The 16,298-nt window shown below is 44.1% G+C and overlaps 1 protein-coding gene across 3 annotated transcripts in view; it reads left to right on the forward strand.

Moving 5' to 3' along the window:
• The window catches only part of PDE2A (phosphodiesterase 2A), a 218,054-nt gene that overhangs the window by 188,634 nt on the left and 13,122 nt on the right, over positions 1 to 16,298 (forward strand). For all 3 annotated transcript variants that reach the window (XR_014175372.1, XM_081952869.1, XM_081952870.1), the window contains 5 exons: positions 8,528 to 8,575; positions 9,233 to 9,307; positions 10,504 to 10,603; positions 12,851 to 12,963; positions 13,555 to 13,593. Coding sequence is in view for 2 of the 3 variants with exons in the window: in XM_081952869.1 (XP_081808995.1) it covers positions 8,528 to 8,575; positions 9,233 to 9,307; positions 10,504 to 10,603; positions 12,851 to 12,963; positions 13,555 to 13,593 (375 nt within the window). In the remaining variant the exon portion in view is untranslated. The remainder of the gene's footprint in view (positions 1 to 8,527; positions 8,576 to 9,232; positions 9,308 to 10,503; positions 10,604 to 12,850; positions 12,964 to 13,554; positions 13,594 to 16,298) is intronic.

Raw genomic sequence — 16,298 nt, forward strand, 5'->3', positions numbered from 1 at the left:
AGTAGCGGAAATTTTGAGTAGTTCGGAGAACTGGTAGTAGAAATTTTGAGTAGTTCAGAGAACCAGTAGCAGAAATTTTGAGTAGTTCAGAGAACCGGTAGCGGAAATTTTGAGTTGTTCAGAGAACTGGTAGTAGAAATTTTGAGTAGTTCAGAGAACCAGTAGCAGAAATTTTGAGTAGTTCAGAGAACCAGTAGCAGAAATTTTGAGTAGTTCAGAGAACCAGTAGCGGAAATTTTGAGTAGTTCAGAGAACCAGTAGCAGAAATTTTGAGTAGTTCAGAGAACCAGTAGCAGAAATTTTGAGTAGTTCAGAGAACAGGTAGTGGAAATTTTGAGTAGTTCAAAGAACCAGTAGCGGAAATTTTGAGTAGTTCAGAGAACCAGTAGCGGAAATTTTGAGTAGTTCGGAGAACTGGTAGTGGAAATTTTGAGTAGTTCAGAGAACCGGTAGCGGAAATTTTGAGTAGTTCAAAGAACCAGTAGCGGAAATTTTGAGTAGTTCAGAGAACCAGTAGCGGAAATTTTGAGTAGTTCAGAGAACCAGTAGCGGAAATTTTGAGTAGTTCGGAGAACCAGTAGCGGAAATTTTGAGTAGTTCAAAGAACCAGTAGCGGAAATTTTGAGTAGTTCAGAGAACCAGTAGCGGAAATTTTGAGTAGTTCAGAGAACCAGTAGCGGAAATTTTGAGTAGTTCGGAGAACCAGTAGCGGAAATTTTGAGTAGTTCGGAGAACCAGTAGCGGAAATTTTGAGTAGTTCGGAGAACCAGTAGCGGAAATTTTGAGTAGTTCAGAGAACCAGTAGCGGAAATTTTGAGTAGTTCAGAGAACCAGTAGCGGAAATTTTGAGTAGTTCAGAGAACCAGTAGCGGAAATTTTGAGTAGTTCGGAGAACCAGTAGCGGAAATTTTGAGTAGTTCAGAGAACCAGTAGCGGAAATTTTGAGTAGTTCAGAGAACCAGTAGCGGAAATTTTGAGTAGTTCGGAGAACCAGTAGCGGAAATTTTGAGTAGTTCGGAGAACCAGTAGCGGAAATTTTGAGTAGTTCGGAGAACCAGTAGCAGAAATTTTGAGTAGTTCAGAGAACTGGTAGTGGAAATTTTGAGTAGTTCAGAGAACTGGTAGTAGAAATTTTGAGTAGTTCAGAGAACCGGTAGCAGAAATTTTGAGTAGTTCAGAGAACCAGTAGCAGAAATTTTGAGTAGTTCAGAGAACTGGTAATAGAAATTTTGAGTAGTTCAAAGAACCAGTAGCGGAAATTTTGAGTAGTTCAGAGAACCAGTAGCGGAAATTTTGAGTAGTTCGGAGAACTGGTAGTGGAAATTTTGAGTAGTTCGGAGAACTGGTAGTGGAAATTTTGAGTAGTTCGGAGAACTGGTAGTGGAAATTTTGAGTAGTTCGGAGAACTGGTAGTGGAAATTTTGAGTAGTTCGGAGAACTGGTAGTGGAAATTTTGAGTAGTTCGGAGAACTGGTAGTAGAAATTTTGAGTAGTTCAGAGAACCAGTAGCAGAAATTTTGAGTAGTTCAGAGAACTGGTAATAGAAATTTTGAGTAGTTCAAAGAACCAGTAGCGGAAATTTTGAGTAGTTCGGAGAACCAGTAGCGGAAATTTTGAGTAGTTCAGAGAACCTGTAGCAGAAATTTTGAGTAGTTCAGAGAACTGGTAATAGAAATTTTGAGTAGTTCAGAGAACTGGTAGTGGAAATTTTGAGTAGTTCAGAGAACTGGTAATAGAAATTTTGAGTAGTTCAGAGAACCAGTAGCGGAAATTTTGAGTAGTTCGGAGAACCAGTAGCAGAAATTTTGAGTAGTTCAGAGAACCAGTAGCAGAAATTTTGAGTAGTTCAGAGAACAGGTAGTGGAAATTTTGAGTAGTTCAAAGAACCAGTAGCGGAAATTTTGAGTAGTTCAGAGAACCAGTAGCGGAAATTTTGAGTAGTTCGGAGAACTGGTAGTGGAAATTTTGAGTAGTTCAGAGAACCAGTAGCAGAAATTTTGAGTAGTTCAAAGAACCAGTAGCGGAAATTTTGAGTAGTTCAGAGAACCAGTAGCGGAAATTTTGAGTAGTTCAGAGAACCAGTAGCGGAAATTTTGAGTAGTTCGGAGAACCAGTAGCGGAAATTTTGAGTAGTTCAAAGAACCAGTAGCGGAAATTTTGAGTAGTTCAGAGAACCAGTAGCGGAAATTTTGAGTAGTTCAGAGAACCAGTAGCGGAAATTTTGAGTAGTTCGGAGAACCAGTAGCGGAAATTTTGAGTAGTTCGGAGAACCAGTAGCGGAAATTTTGAGTAGTTCGGAGAACCAGTAGCGGAAATTTTGAGTAGTTCAGAGAACCAGTAGCGGAAATTTTGAGTAGTTCAGAGAACCAGTAGCGGAAATTTTGAGTAGTTCAGAGAACCAGTAGCGGAAATTTTGAGTAGTTCGGAGAACCAGTAGCGGAAATTTTGAGTAGTTCAGAGAACCAGTAGCGGAAATTTTGAGTAGTTCAGAGAACCAGTAGCGGAAATTTTGAGTAGTTCAAAGAACCAGTAGCGGAAATTTTGAGTAGTTCGGAGAACCAGTAGCGGAAATTTTGAGTAGTTCAGAGAACCAGTAGCAGAAATTTTGAGTAGTTCAGAGAACTGGTAGTGGAAATTTTGAGTAGTTCGGAGAACCAGTAGCGGAAATTTTGAGTAGTTCGGAGAACCAGTAGCGGAAATTTTGAGTAGTTCGGAGAACCAGTAGCGGAAATTTTGAGTAGTTCGGAGAACCGGTAGTAGAAATTTTGAGTAGTTCAGAGAACTGGTAGTAGAAATTTTGAGTAGTTCAAAGAACCAGTAGCGGAAATTTTGAGTAGTTCAGAGAACCAGTAGCGGAAATTTTGAGTAGTTCAGAGAACCAGTAGCAGAAATTTTGAGTAGTTCAGAGAACCAGTAGCGGAAATTTTGAGTAGTTCGGAGAACCAGTAGCGGAAATTTTGAGTAGTTCAGAGAACCAGTAGCAGAAATTTTGAGTAGTTCAGAGAACTGGTAGTGGAAATTTTGAGTAGTTCAGAGAACTGGTAGTAGAAATTTTGAGTAGTTCAGAGAACCAGTAGCAGAAATTTTGAGTAGTTCAGAGAACCAGTAGCAGAAATTTTGAGTAGTTCAGAGAACTGGTAATAGAAATTTTGAGTAGTTCAAAGAACCAGTAGCGGAAATTTTGAGTAGTTCAGAGAACCAGTAGCGGAAATTTTGAGTAGTTCGGAGAACTGGTAGTGGAAATTTTGAGTAGTTCGGAGAACTGGTAGTGGAAATTTTGAGTAGTTCGGAGAACTGGTAGTGGAAATTTTGAGTAGTTCGGAGAACTGGTAGTGGAAATTTTGAGTAGTTCAGAGAACTGGTAATAGAAATTTTGAGTAGTTCAAAGAACCAGTAGCGGAAATTTTGAGTAGTTCGGAGAACCAGTAGCGGAAATTTTGAGTAGTTCAGAGAACCTGTAGCAGAAATTTTGAGTAGTTCAGAGAACTGGTAATAGAAATTTTGAGTAGTTCAGAGAACTGGTAGTGGAAATTTTGAGTAGTTCAGAGAACTGGTAATAGAAATTTTGAGTAGTTCAGAGAACTGGTAATAGAAATTTTGAGTAGTTCGGAGAACCAGTAGCGGAAATTTTGAGTAGTTCAGAGAACCAGTAGCAGAAATTTTGAGTAGTTCAGAGAACCAGTAGCGGAAATTTTGAGTAGTTCGGAGAACCAGTAGCGGAAATTTTGAGTAGTTCAGAGAACCAGTAGCAGAAATTTTGAGTAGTTCAGAGAACTGGTAGTGGAAATTTTGAGTAGTTCAGAGAACTGGTAGTAGAAATTTTGAGTAGTTCAGAGAACCAGTAGCAGAAATTTTGAGTAGTTCAGAGAACCAGTAGCAGAAATTTTGAGTAGTTCAGAGAACTGGTAATAGAAATTTTGAGTAGTTCAAAGAACCAGTAGCGGAAATTTTGAGTAGTTCAGAGAACCAGTAGCGGAAATTTTGAGTAGTTCGGAGAACTGGTAGTGGAAATTTTGAGTAGTTCGGAGAACTGGTAGTGGAAATTTTGAGTAGTTCGGAGAACTGGTAGTGGAAATTTTGAGTAGTTCGGAGAACTGGTAGTGGAAATTTTGAGTAGTTCAGAGAACTGGTAATAGAAATTTTGAGTAGTTCAAAGAACCAGTAGCGGAAATTTTGAGTAGTTCGGAGAACCAGTAGCGGAAATTTTGAGTAGTTCAGAGAACCTGTAGCAGAAATTTTGAGTAGTTCAGAGAACTGGTAATAGAAATTTTGAGTAGTTCAGAGAACTGGTAGTGGAAATTTTGAGTAGTTCAGAGAACTGGTAATAGAAATTTTGAGTAGTTCAGAGAACTGGTAATAGAAATTTTGAGTAGTTCGGAGAACTGGTAGTGGAAATTTTGAGTAGTTCGGAGAACTGGTAGCGGAAATTTTGAGTAGTTCGGAGAACTGGTAGCGGAAATTTTGAGTAGTTCGGAGAACTGGTAGTGGAAATTTTGAGTAGTTCGGAGAACTGGTAGTGGAAATTTTGAGTAGTTCGGAGAACTGGTAGTGGAAATTTTGAGTAGTTCGGAGAACTGGTAGTGGAAATTTTGAGTAGTTCGGAGAACCAGTAGCGGAAATTTTGAGTAGTTCAGAGAACCTGTAGCAGAAATTTTGAGTAGTTCAGAGAACCGGTAATAGAAATTTTGAGTAGTTCGGAGAACAGGTAGCGGAAATTTTGAGTAGTTCGGAGAACCAGTAGCGGAAATTTTGAGTAGTTCAGAGAACCAGTAGCAGAAATTTTGAGTAGTTCAGAGAACCGGTTGCGGAAATTTTGAGTAGTTCGGAGAACTGGTAGTGGAAATTTTGAGTAGTTCGGAGAACTGGTAGTGGAAATTTTGAGTAGTTCGGAGAACCAGTAGCGGAAATTTTGAGTAGTTCAGAGAACTGGTAGCGGAAATTTTGAGTAGTTCGGAGAACCAGTAGCGGAAATTTTGAGTAGTTCAGAGAACCAGTAGCGGAAATTTTGAGTAGTTCAGAGAACTGGTAGTGGAAATTTTGAGTAGTTCGGAGAACCAGTAGCGGAAATTTTGAGTAGTTCAGAGAACCAGTAGCAGAAATTTTGAGTAGTTCAGAGAACCGGTAGCGGAAATTTTGAGTAGTTCGGAGAACTGGTAGTGGAAATTTTGAGTAGTTCGGAGAACCAGTAGCGGAAATTTTGAGTAGTTCAGAGAACTGGTAGCGGAAATTTTGAGTAGTTCGGAGAACCGGTAGTGGAAATTTTGAGTAGTTCGGAGAACCAGTAGCGGAAATTTTGAGTAGTTCAGAGAACCAGTAGCAGAAATTTTGAGTAGTTCAGAGAACCGGTAGCGGAAATTTTGAGTAGTTCGGAGAACTGGTAGTGGAAATTTTGAGTAGTTCGGAGAACCAGTAGCGGAAATTTTGAGTAGTTCAGAGAACTGGTAGCGGAAATTTTGAGTAGTTCGGAGAACTGGTAGTGGAAATTTTGAGTAGTTCGGAGAACCAGTAGCGGAAATTTTGAGTAGTTCAGAGAACCGGTAGCGGAAATTTTGAGTAGTTCGGAGAACTGGTAGTGGAAATTTTGAGTAGTTCAGAGAACCAGTAGCAGAAATTTTGAGTAGTTCAGAGAACCAGTAGCAGAAATTTTGAGTAGTTCAGAGAACCAGTAGCAGAAATTTTGAGTAGTTCAGAGAACCGGTAGCGGAAATTTTGAGTAGTTCGGAGAACTGGTAGTGGAAATTTTGAGTAGTTCGGAGAACCAGTAGCGGAAATTTTGAGTAGTTCAGAGAACTGGTAGCGGAAATTTTGAGTAGTTCGGAGAACTGGTAGTGGAAATTTTGAGTAGTTCGGAGAACCAGTAGCGGAAATTTTGAGTAGTTCAGAGAACCAGTAGCAGAAATTTTGAGTAGTTCAGAGAACCGGTAGCGGAAATTTTGAGTAGTTCGGAGAACTGGTAGTGGAAATTTTGAGTAGTTCGGAGAACCAGTAGCGGAAATTTTGAGTAGTTCAGAGAACTGGTAGCGGAAATTTTGAGTAGTTCGGAGAACTGGTAGTGGAAATTTTGAGTAGTTCGGAGAACCAGTAGCGGAAATTTTGAGTAGTTCAGAGAACCAGTAGCAGAAATTTTGAGTAGTTCAGAGAACCGGTAATAGAAATTTTGAGTAGTTCGGAGAACAGGTAGTGGAAATTTTGAGTAGTTCAGAGAACTGGTAGCGGAAATTTTGAGTAGTTCGGAGAACCAGTAGCGGAAATTTTGAGTAGTTCAGAGAACCAGTAGCAGAAATTTTGAGTAGTTCAGAGAACCGGTAATAGAAATTTTGAGTAGTTCAGAGAACTGGTAGCGGAAATTTTGAGTAGTTCAGAGAACTGGTAGCGGAAATTTTGAGTAGTTCGGAGAACCAGTAGCGGAAATTTTGAGTAGTTCAGAGAACCAGTAGCAGAAATTTTGAGTAGTTCAGAGAACCGGTAATAGAAATTTTGAGTAGTTCGGAGAACAGGTAGTGGAAATTTTGAGTAGTTCAGAGAACTGGTAGTGGAAATTTTGAGTAGTTCGGAGAACCAGTAGCGGAAATTTTGAGTAGTTCAGAGAACCAGTAGCAGAAATTTTGAGTAGTTCAGAGAACCGGTAGCGGAAATTTTGAGTAGTTCGGAGAACTGGTAGTGGAAATTTTGAGTAGTTCGGAGAACCAGTAGCGGAAATTTTGAGTAGTTCAGAGAACTGGTAGCGGAAATTTTGAGTAGTTCGGAGAACTGGTAGTGGAAATTTTGAGTAGTTCGGAGAACCGGTAATAGAAATTTTGAGTAGTTCAGAGAACCGGTAGCGGAAATTTTGAGTAGTTCGGAGAACTGGTAGTGGAAATTTTGAGTAGTTCGGAGAACCAGTAGCGGAAATTTTGAGTAGTTCAGAGAACCAGTAGCAGAAATTTTGAGTAGTTCAGAGAACCGGTAGCGGAAATTTTGAGTAGTTCGGAGAACTGGTAGTGGAAATTTTGAGTAGTTCGGAGAACCAGTAGCGGAAATTTTGAGTAGTTCAGAGAACTGGTAGCGGAAATTTTGAGTAGTTCGGAGAACTGGTAGTGGAAATTTTGAGTAGTTCGGAGAACCAGTAGCGGAAATTTTGAGTAGTTCAGAGAACCAGTAGCAGAAATTTTGAGTAGTTCAGAGAACCGGTAATAGAAATTTTGAGTAGTTCGGAGAACAGGTAGTGGAAATTTTGAGTAGTTCAGAGAACTGGTAGCGGAAATTTTGAGTAGTTCGGAGAACCAGTAGCGGAAATTTTGAGTAGTTCAGAGAACCAGTAGCAGAAATTTTGAGTAGTTCAGAGAACCGGTAATAGAAATTTTGAGTAGTTCAGAGAACTGGTAGCGGAAATTTTGAGTAGTTCAGAGAACTGGTAGCGGAAATTTTGAGTAGTTCAGAGAACCAGTAGCAGAAATTTTGAGTAGTTCAGAGAACCGGTAATAGAAATTTTGAGTAGTTCGGAGAACAGGTAGTGGAAATTTTGAGTAGTTCAGAGAACTGGTAGTGGAAATTTTGAGTAGTTCGGAGAACCAGTAGCGGAAATTTTGAGTAGTTCAGAGAACCAGTAGCAGAAATTTTGAGTAGTTCAGAGAACCGGTAGCGGAAATTTTGAGTAGTTCGGAGAACTGGTAGTGGAAATTTTGAGTAGTTCGGAGAACCAGTAGCGGAAATTTTGAGTAGTTCAGAGAACTGGTAGCGGAAATTTTGAGTAGTTCGGAGAACTGGTAGTGGAAATTTTGAGTAGTTCGGAGAACCAGTAGCGGAAATTTTGAGTAGTTCAGAGAACCAGTAGCAGAAATTTTGAGTAGTTCAGAGAACCGGTAGCGGAAATTTTGAGTAGTTCGGAGAACTGGTAGTGGAAATTTTGAGTAGTTCGGAGAACTGGTAGTGGAAATTTTGAGTAGTTCGGAGAACTGGTAGTGGAAATTTTGAGTAGTTCGGAGAACCAGTAGCGGAAATTTTGAGTAGTTCAGAGAACCAGTAGCAGAAATTTTGAGTAGTTCAGAGAACCAGTAGCGGAAATTTTGAGTAGTTCAGAGAACCGGTAGCGGAAATTTTGAGTTGTTCAGAGAACTGGTAGTGGAAATTTGAGTAGTTTGGAGAACTGGCAAATGCCACCTTTGGCTGGCCTCAGAGTTGGGTGGCAATGGAGATTTTGCAGTATCCTTCCCCTGCCATGCCCATCAAACCACGCCCACCAAGCCACACCCACAGAACCGGTAGTAAAAAATTGTGAGTTTCACCACTGTTCCAGGAGTGGAATTTTTCGCCCTCCCAGAGCCTCCGTGTGGGCCCTGCTCCCAAAAGAGGCCGCATGGAGACTCCTGAAAGGGGTAGGGAGGGTGGGCGGGGCCAGCCAGTCCCTTCAACTACCAGTCCGACGAACCAGATGCAAAATTAGCATCCGGTTTGATGAAACCGTTCCGAAGTGCCTGAATCCCAGCCCTGCCTTCACCCACACCCAGTCTCTCCCATGAGACCTATATCTGCGTTCTCTCTCTTCCAGAAATCCGTCCTGGCGGCTTTGTACAGTTCGGAAGGATCCGTGATGGAGGTAAGAGAGGGAAACTTTTTGCCGGGGCTTCCGGAGCTCCTAATTAAAGGAATCTTAGCGTTCACTTCAAAGGGTTTGTTGTGTTTGGGGAGCTGGCTCAGAACAATATTTCTCTCACTGTCCCTGCTCTGTGGGATCGAATCCCCTACAAGAAAGTCCTCGACTTATGACGGCTTTTGGAGCCGGAATTTCCACTAGCCGGCTGTTCAGCGAGTCGCACGCTGATTTTTACGGCCTTTTTTTTTTGCCACCTTTGGGAAGCGAATCGCCAACGTCGTTAAATAGGTCCAATGGTTGTTAAGCGAATCTGGCTTTCCCAGTTGTCTTTCCTTGTTGTAAATGGGGAGTCATGCAAACACCCCTCCTCCCCAGAGAGTGCAACAGTCACAAATACATGCCAGTCCTCAAATTGTGACCATGTGACCCTGGGGGATTCTGCGATGGTTGTAAGTTTGAGGACTGATTAAAAGCCACTTTTTTAAAGCATTTTTGTGATATCAAAAGGTTGTTAAAGAATTGGTTGTGAGGTGAGGGCTACCTGTATCCCACTCTCGGGCTCCTCCACAACCCAATACACACTTACACAAAATGATTGATTTGTGGGTGCAATTATGTACTCTATTCATTATCTCCATTGTTGTGTTTTGTTTGTGTTAGAGACACCATTTTGCTCAAGCCATCGCCATCCTGAACACACAAGGCTGCAACATTTTCGATCACTTCTCCCGCAAGGTGAGCTTCCAGGGCAGGCTGACTGTCATCCATGGGAGGGGGAAATTGGGGAGGGGGCTTTTAAAAAGGGAGCAGAGGTTTTTATGGCACAAGTATAGATACCATCTTGGCTTCTTTGGCACTCATCCCCTCCCCAGATGGCCCTGGAGTATGCCAACTGGGGGTGGGGGGTCTGGGGGTTGAAGTCCATCTCTTGTGGATGGGGGATTCTGGGAGTTGAAGTCCTGAAGTCTACCTCTGGTGGATGGGAAGTTATGGGAGTTGAAATCCATACATGCTGGCTGGGGGACTCTGGGAATTAAAGTACACCCATACTGGCTCATGAATTCTGGAAGTTGAAATCCACCAATGCTAGCTAGGGCATTCTGGGAGTTGAAGCCCACCTCTGGTGACTGGGGAATTCTGGGAGTTGAAGTCCACCAATGCTAGCTAGGGAATTCTGAGAGTTGAAGTTCAGCTCGTGAGGTTGGGGAATTCTGGGAATTGAAGTCCTTCTGTGCTGGCTGGAGAATTCTGGGAGTTGAAGTCCACCAATGCTAGCTAGGGGATTCTGGGAGTTGAAGTCCTCCTCTGGTGGATGGGAAGTTAAGAGGGTTAAAATCCATATATTTGGTTGAGGAACTCTGGGAGTAAAAGTAAGCCCATGCTGGCTCAGGAATTCTGGGAGTTGGTCCACCTCTGGTGATTGGGGGATTCTGGGAGTTGAACTTATTTTATGCTGGCTGTGGAATTCTGGGAATTGAAGTCCACCTCTGGTGGTGGGAATTCTGGGAGCTGAAATCCATCCATGCCTGCTGGGGAATTCCAGGAATTGAAGTCCAGCCCTGGGGGTTGGGGAATTCTGGGAGTGGAAGTCCTTCTGTGCTGGCTGGAGATTTCTGGGATTTGAAGTCCACCAAAGCTAGCTGGGAAATTCTGGGAGTTGAAGTCCCCCCACCTTAAAGTTGTGAAGGCTGAGAAACTCTTAGATCATGCCCAGTTCCCCAACTGGCTGGAGGTCCTTGGACACTGAAGACCCAATGGTTCCCCCCAAACTGTCCCACCATCTTCTCCAAGCTGTGGATGGAGTTTCGGAATCCTACTGGGACGTTTTGAGAGGCCTCCAGCTCAGGTGTCCTCCTTCAGGCCACAGAACAGCCTCTCTTGACTAAATCAGTTGTGAAGGATGGTAAATAAGGGACCGCTTGATCCCACAGGATTACCAAAGGATGCTGGATTTGATGAGGGACATCATCCTGGCCACCGACCTCGCTCATCACTTGAGGATCTTCAAAGACTTGCAGAAGATGGCTGACGGTAAAGCGGGACACACACACACCCATCCTTCCCACATTGAGGGTCTCCTCCAGGGGTGGCCCCAAAGGTTCTTTTTCCAAGAGGCAACTTGGGCTTTTTGGTTTCTTTCTTTGAAGACGTTTCCCCTCCCCTCCAAGAAGCTTCCTCAGTTCTGACTGGATAGTGGGGAAGGGAAGGATTGATACTCCTTGCAGGCAGCTGGTCGTTTGCATCTTTTTAGGGTGTTGCTGAGGTCACTTGGAGGCTTACTTGGGTCCTCAGGGTCACCTGAGTGGTGCAAACAGGTGTGATACCTTCTTGGCTTGCTTTCTGGCCTGTGTCCCTTCACTGTTGGCTCCACGCCCATTTGCCCCACTTCGGTGACCCTGAGGACACAGAGAAGTCTCCAAGTGGCCTCAAGGACCCTCTAAAACAGCGGTTCTCAACCTTTCCAATGCCGCGACCCTCTCATACAGTTCCTCCTGTTGTGGTGACCCCCAACCATAAAATTGGTGTCTCGGTTCCTAAGACCATTGGAAATATGTGTTTTCCGATGGTCTTAGGCGACCCCTGTGAAAGGGTCGTTTGATCCCCAAAGGGGTCCCAACCCACAGGTTGAGAACCACTGCTCTCAAAGGATGCAAAAGACCAGCCGTCTGCAAGGAGTATAAATCTCTCCGTTCTCCACCATCCAGTCAGAGCTGAAGAAGCTACTTGGAGGAGAAGCGAAACGTCTTCAAAAGAAAAAAGAAGAAAGCCCAGTTGCCTCCTGAAAAATAAAAAGCACCTTTGGGGACAACCATGACCTGGAGGATGGAGAAGCTCCATGGGCTTTTTCTCCAGGGGTTGCAGAGTGGAGGGGCATCACCAAACCCCTGAAGGACAAAAATAGGGTTTGTGCTTTGGACCAAGGGGTCTCCAACGTTTATGGCAATTTTATGACTTGTGGAATTCCATCGGACGGTTGGCCATGACTTTCTCCTGAGAAGGAGAGAGAGAGAAAGAAAGAGAGAAAGAAAAAGAGAAAGAAAGAGAGAGAAAGAAAGAAAAAGAGAGAGAGAGAAAGAAAGAGAGAGAAAGAGAAATAAAGAGAGAAAGAGAGAGAAAGAAAAAAAGAGAGAGAGAGAGAAATTAGCTCCCTTTTTTTGAAGGAAGGTTTTGGTCTTAGAGGGCTGGTTTGGAAGATGTTCCTGGGACGGGAGAGCCGGGAAGGTGATCTTGGGTTGGAACAAGGAGCTTCCACAAAAAAGTCAATTTCGTGTCTGGCAGGTTGTGGATGTGTCCCCTATGCCCCGGGGGGGGGGGGGGGAGTCAGGAAACAAAGCATCCCCCTTCAAATGCAGGATGCATCTCTAGGCAATGATACTTCCTTTTCCCCTTCTCTCTGTAATGGCTTTCTTTTCTCCTTAACTTCCTTTTCCTCCCTCCCTCCCTCCCTTCTTCTTTTCTCCGTCTCTTCATCCACCTTTTTCTCTCTACATTTTCCTCCCTCTTCTTTCCTTTCCAATTCACTTCCTTCCTCACTCTCTTCCATTTTTCCTTTCTACTTCCCTCCCTCCCACCTACCATCCCTTCCTTCCTTCCTCCCTTCCTTCCTCCCTCCCTTCTTTCCTCCCTCCTCCCTTCATCTTTCCTTTTCCTACTTTTTCCTCCCTCCCTTCTTTCCTTTCTACTTCACTTCCTCCCTCCCTTCCTTTTTTCCTTTCTAATTTACTTCATTCCTCCCTCCCTTCCTTTTTTCCTTTCCTTTCTACTTCCCTCCTTCCCACCTACCCTACTTTCCTTCCTTCCTCCCTTCCTCCTTTCTTCCTTCCTTCACTCTCCTTTCCTTTCTGCTTTCCTTCCCTCCATCCTCCCTGTCTCCCTCCCTCCCTTCTTTCCTCCCTCCCTCCTTTCCTTCATCTTTCCTTTTCCTACTTTTCCCTCCCTTCTTTCTTTTCTACTTCACTTCCTCCCTCCCTTCCTTTTTCCCTTTCCTTTCTACTTCCCTCACTCACTCATTCCCACCCTCCCTTCTTTCCTTTCTTCCTTCACTCTCATTTCCTTTCTGTTTCTCTTCCTCCCATCCTCCCTCCTTCCCTCACTTCCTCCCTCCTTTCCTTCTCCTCCTTTCCTTCCTCCTTCCCTTTCTTTTTCTTCCATCCCTTTCTTTTCCTTCCCCCCCCCTACATTTTCTTCTACTCTTCCATTTCCTTCCTTCTCTCTCTCCCCCTTCTTTCCTTCCCCTTTCCTCCATTCCTCCTCCTCCCCCTCCCTCCCCCTTTGCAGTTGGCTACGACCCCGCAAACAAGCAGCACCACAGCCTCCTGCTGTACCTTCTCATGACCTCCTGTGACCTCTCAGACCAAACCAAGGGCTGGAAGACCACACGCAAGATTGCAGTGAGTACAAGGCCAAGGACGGAGGCCCAGTCCACCGGACTCCCGTGTCCCGGCCCCTCGGTGCCAGCCTCCTCCCTTGGGAGGTGGAGGTCTTCCTCCCGTGTGGCACCTTCTCCGGCCAAAGGAGCCCCTGCCCTTGGCAGCCACCCACATCCCCTCCTCCTTTGGGTGCCCGGGCAAAAAAACCCAGCCAAACTTCGCCCGTTGGGTTGCAGCTGGAAGGGAAAAGGGGAACATCCATGCCAGGATCTCCTGCTTGAGCAGGGGGTTGGACTAGAAGACCTCCAAGGCCTCTTCCGACTCTGTTATTCTGCTCTGTGGTCCTTGGGGGCACACAGAGGTCATCTATGCCAGCCAGGGTTGCCCCGTTCTCCGTCTCAGTGTCTGGGAGAGCAAAATCCCAGGGCCTTGGAAATACCCCAGGTTGGGGGAAATCCCGACAGATATCTGTGTCACTCCTCAGGAGTTGAAGGGCCCAAGGCTTGAGAGGAAGGGGGGAATGTCCTCTCTGGACCCCCGACCCCCTCCCCAAAGAATGTGCAAATTGAAGGGTTGGCCAGCGTGGTCTGAATCCGTGTCTTTCCTTTCCAGGAACTGATCTACAAGGAATTCTTCTCCCAGGGAGATCTGGTATGTGAGAATAAAACCGTTGAGTCCAACTTTGGCGTTCTCTTAACCACGTAGATTATATTATAAAAAGTCATATCGCATATGTGGGTATCTAGAATAGCCCATGAGCGAACCGGCAATAGTGACTGCTGAAACCCCCAACCCTGGAATAGAATAGAACAGGAATAAGAATAGGATAGAATGGAACGGAACAGAATAGAAGAGAATAGAAATATGGAATGGAATGGAATATGGAATGGAATGGAATGGAATGGAATAGAATAGAATAGAATAGAATAGAATAGAAAAGAAAAGAAAAGAAAAGAAAAGAATAGAATAGAACATGGAATGGAATGGAATAGAACAGAACAGAACAGAACAGAACAGAACAGAATAGAATAGAATAGAATAGAATAGAATAGCAATAAGAAAGAATAGAATGGAATGGAATAGGATAGAATATAGAAAATGAATAGAATAAGAGGAATGAAGAATAGAATAGAACAGACATAAGAATAGGATAGAATGGAACGGAACAGAATAGAAAAGAATAGAAATATGGAATGGAATGGAATAGAATATAGAATGGAATGGAATAGAATAGAATAGAATAGAAAAGAAAAGAAAAGAAAAGAATAGAATAGAAATATGGAATGGAATGGAATAGAATATGGAATGGAATGGAATAGAACAGAACAGAACAGAACAGAACAGAACAGAACAGAACAGAATAGAATAGAATAGAATAGCAATAAGAAAGAATGGAATGGAATGGAATAGGATAGAATATAGAAAATGAATAGAATAAGAGGAATGAAGAATAAAATAGAACAGACATAAGAATAGGATAGAATGGAACGGAACAGAATAGAAGAGAATAGAAATATGGAATGGAATGGAATAGAATATAGAATGGAATGGAATAGAATAGAATAGAATAGAATAGAATAGAAAAGAAAAGAAAAGAATAGAATAGAATAGAAATATGGAATGGAATGGAATGGAATAGAACATGGAATGGAATGGAATAGAACAGAACAGAACAGAATAGAATAGAATAGAATAGAATAGCAATAAGAAATAATAGAATGGAATGGAATAGGATAGAATATAGAAAATGAATAGAATAAGAGGAATGAAGAATAGAATAGAACAGACATAAGAATAGGATAGAATGGAACGGAACAGAATAGAAAAGAATAGAAATATGGAATGGAATGGAATAGAATATAGAATGGAATGGAATAGAATAGAATAGAATAGAATAGAATAGCAATAAAAAAGAATAGAATGGAATGGAATAGAATAGAATATAGAAAATGAATAGAATAAGAGGAAGAGGCAGAGACAGTCGGAGGATCAAAGGGAGATGCCTGCGGCGGCAGACGAAGGGAGGGAGCCGCAGCCAGGGACTCCTGGGTTATTTTATCATTCCTGGCTGCTCCCATACCCCTCCAGGCCCCCCCATCCATCGGGGGGGGGGGCTGTATCCACCTGGAAACAGCTAAGCTGAACTTTCATTTACCCTCCACTATTTTTGCTACCTTTTCCTTCCCCCTACCACCTGGGATATTTAATCATTTCTTGCCCTCCCCCCCCCTGCCCCCAAGTACCAAGTACCACCTGGACACTGGAATATCCCCTACCCTCCATTGAGACTCTTCTATCTATTAACTTTCTACCCTCCATTCCACCGAGACTCTATTAATTACTAACTTTGCATCATCTGCACCCTACCCTACTGGGACTATTACAACGTTTTAATTTATTCGAGGTCAGACCTGCTCCGCCTGCGGGAAGCCCCTCTCTCGCAGGTATGGCCCTTGGCTCTCTCAAGGGCCAGCCTTGATGACGGGTTTGTGAACCCCGAGAGGTGGAAGAAGAGGAAGCTGAGGGGCTTTTTAGCTAAATGTTTTATATTGTTTTTAGGGGGTTCTGGGAAGGGAGGGGGGGATAACCAGGCCAGGAGGGAAGCCAGTGCCAGACGGACAGGTGAGTCCAGGAGGGAAGTGAGCGGGGTGGGGGGGGAGAGGGAACAAGTTATTCCAGTAGAGGGTTGTTTTATCACAACGGTCGCGGGGAGGGGGGGATGCGAGGACAAAAGAAGATTACAAGGTCGGTTGGGAGACCGTGGCTGTTGGCTACGCCCGGTCGTTTGTACCAACCCCCGCAACCTAGGTGGCCAGGAACTACAGAACCCGGGCCTGCGGCTGATGCTTTGCAATGCAAGGTCCGTAACCAACAAGGCCCCCCTCATTAATGAGCTGATCTCTGAGGGGGAGCTGGACCTTGCAGGGATAACGGAGACCTGGTTGGGCCACGAGGGTGGTTTACCCCTCGTGGAAATGTGCCCACCAGGTTTCCATGCATTCCATCAGCCTCGGGCCCTGGGTAAGGGTGGAGGGGTGGCGGTAGTTATACGGGATGGTCTAGAGCCGAGGGAGTTCACTGTTCCTCAGATATCCGGGTGTGAGTCCCTTGGTGTGAAATGGGGCCCAGGGAGGCAGTTGGGTTTGCTGATTGTATACTTGGCTCCTCGCTATACATCAGCGGCCCTGCCCGAGCTCCTCGAGCTGATCTCGGAGACGGCGGTTGAGATCCCCAGGCTTGTGGTTATGGGGGATTTCAACCTGCCGTCGACGGGAGCAGCGTCTGAGGTGGCTCGGGAGTTCATGGCTTCCATGACAGCCATGGGCCTGACCCAGTTAATTCAGGGCCCCACACAC

The sequence above is a fragment of the Natrix helvetica genome (assembly GCF_964273705.1).
Source record: "Natrix helvetica genome assembly, chromosome: 4".
Taxonomy (NCBI): domain Eukaryota; kingdom Metazoa; phylum Chordata; class Lepidosauria; order Squamata; family Natricidae; genus Natrix; species Natrix helvetica.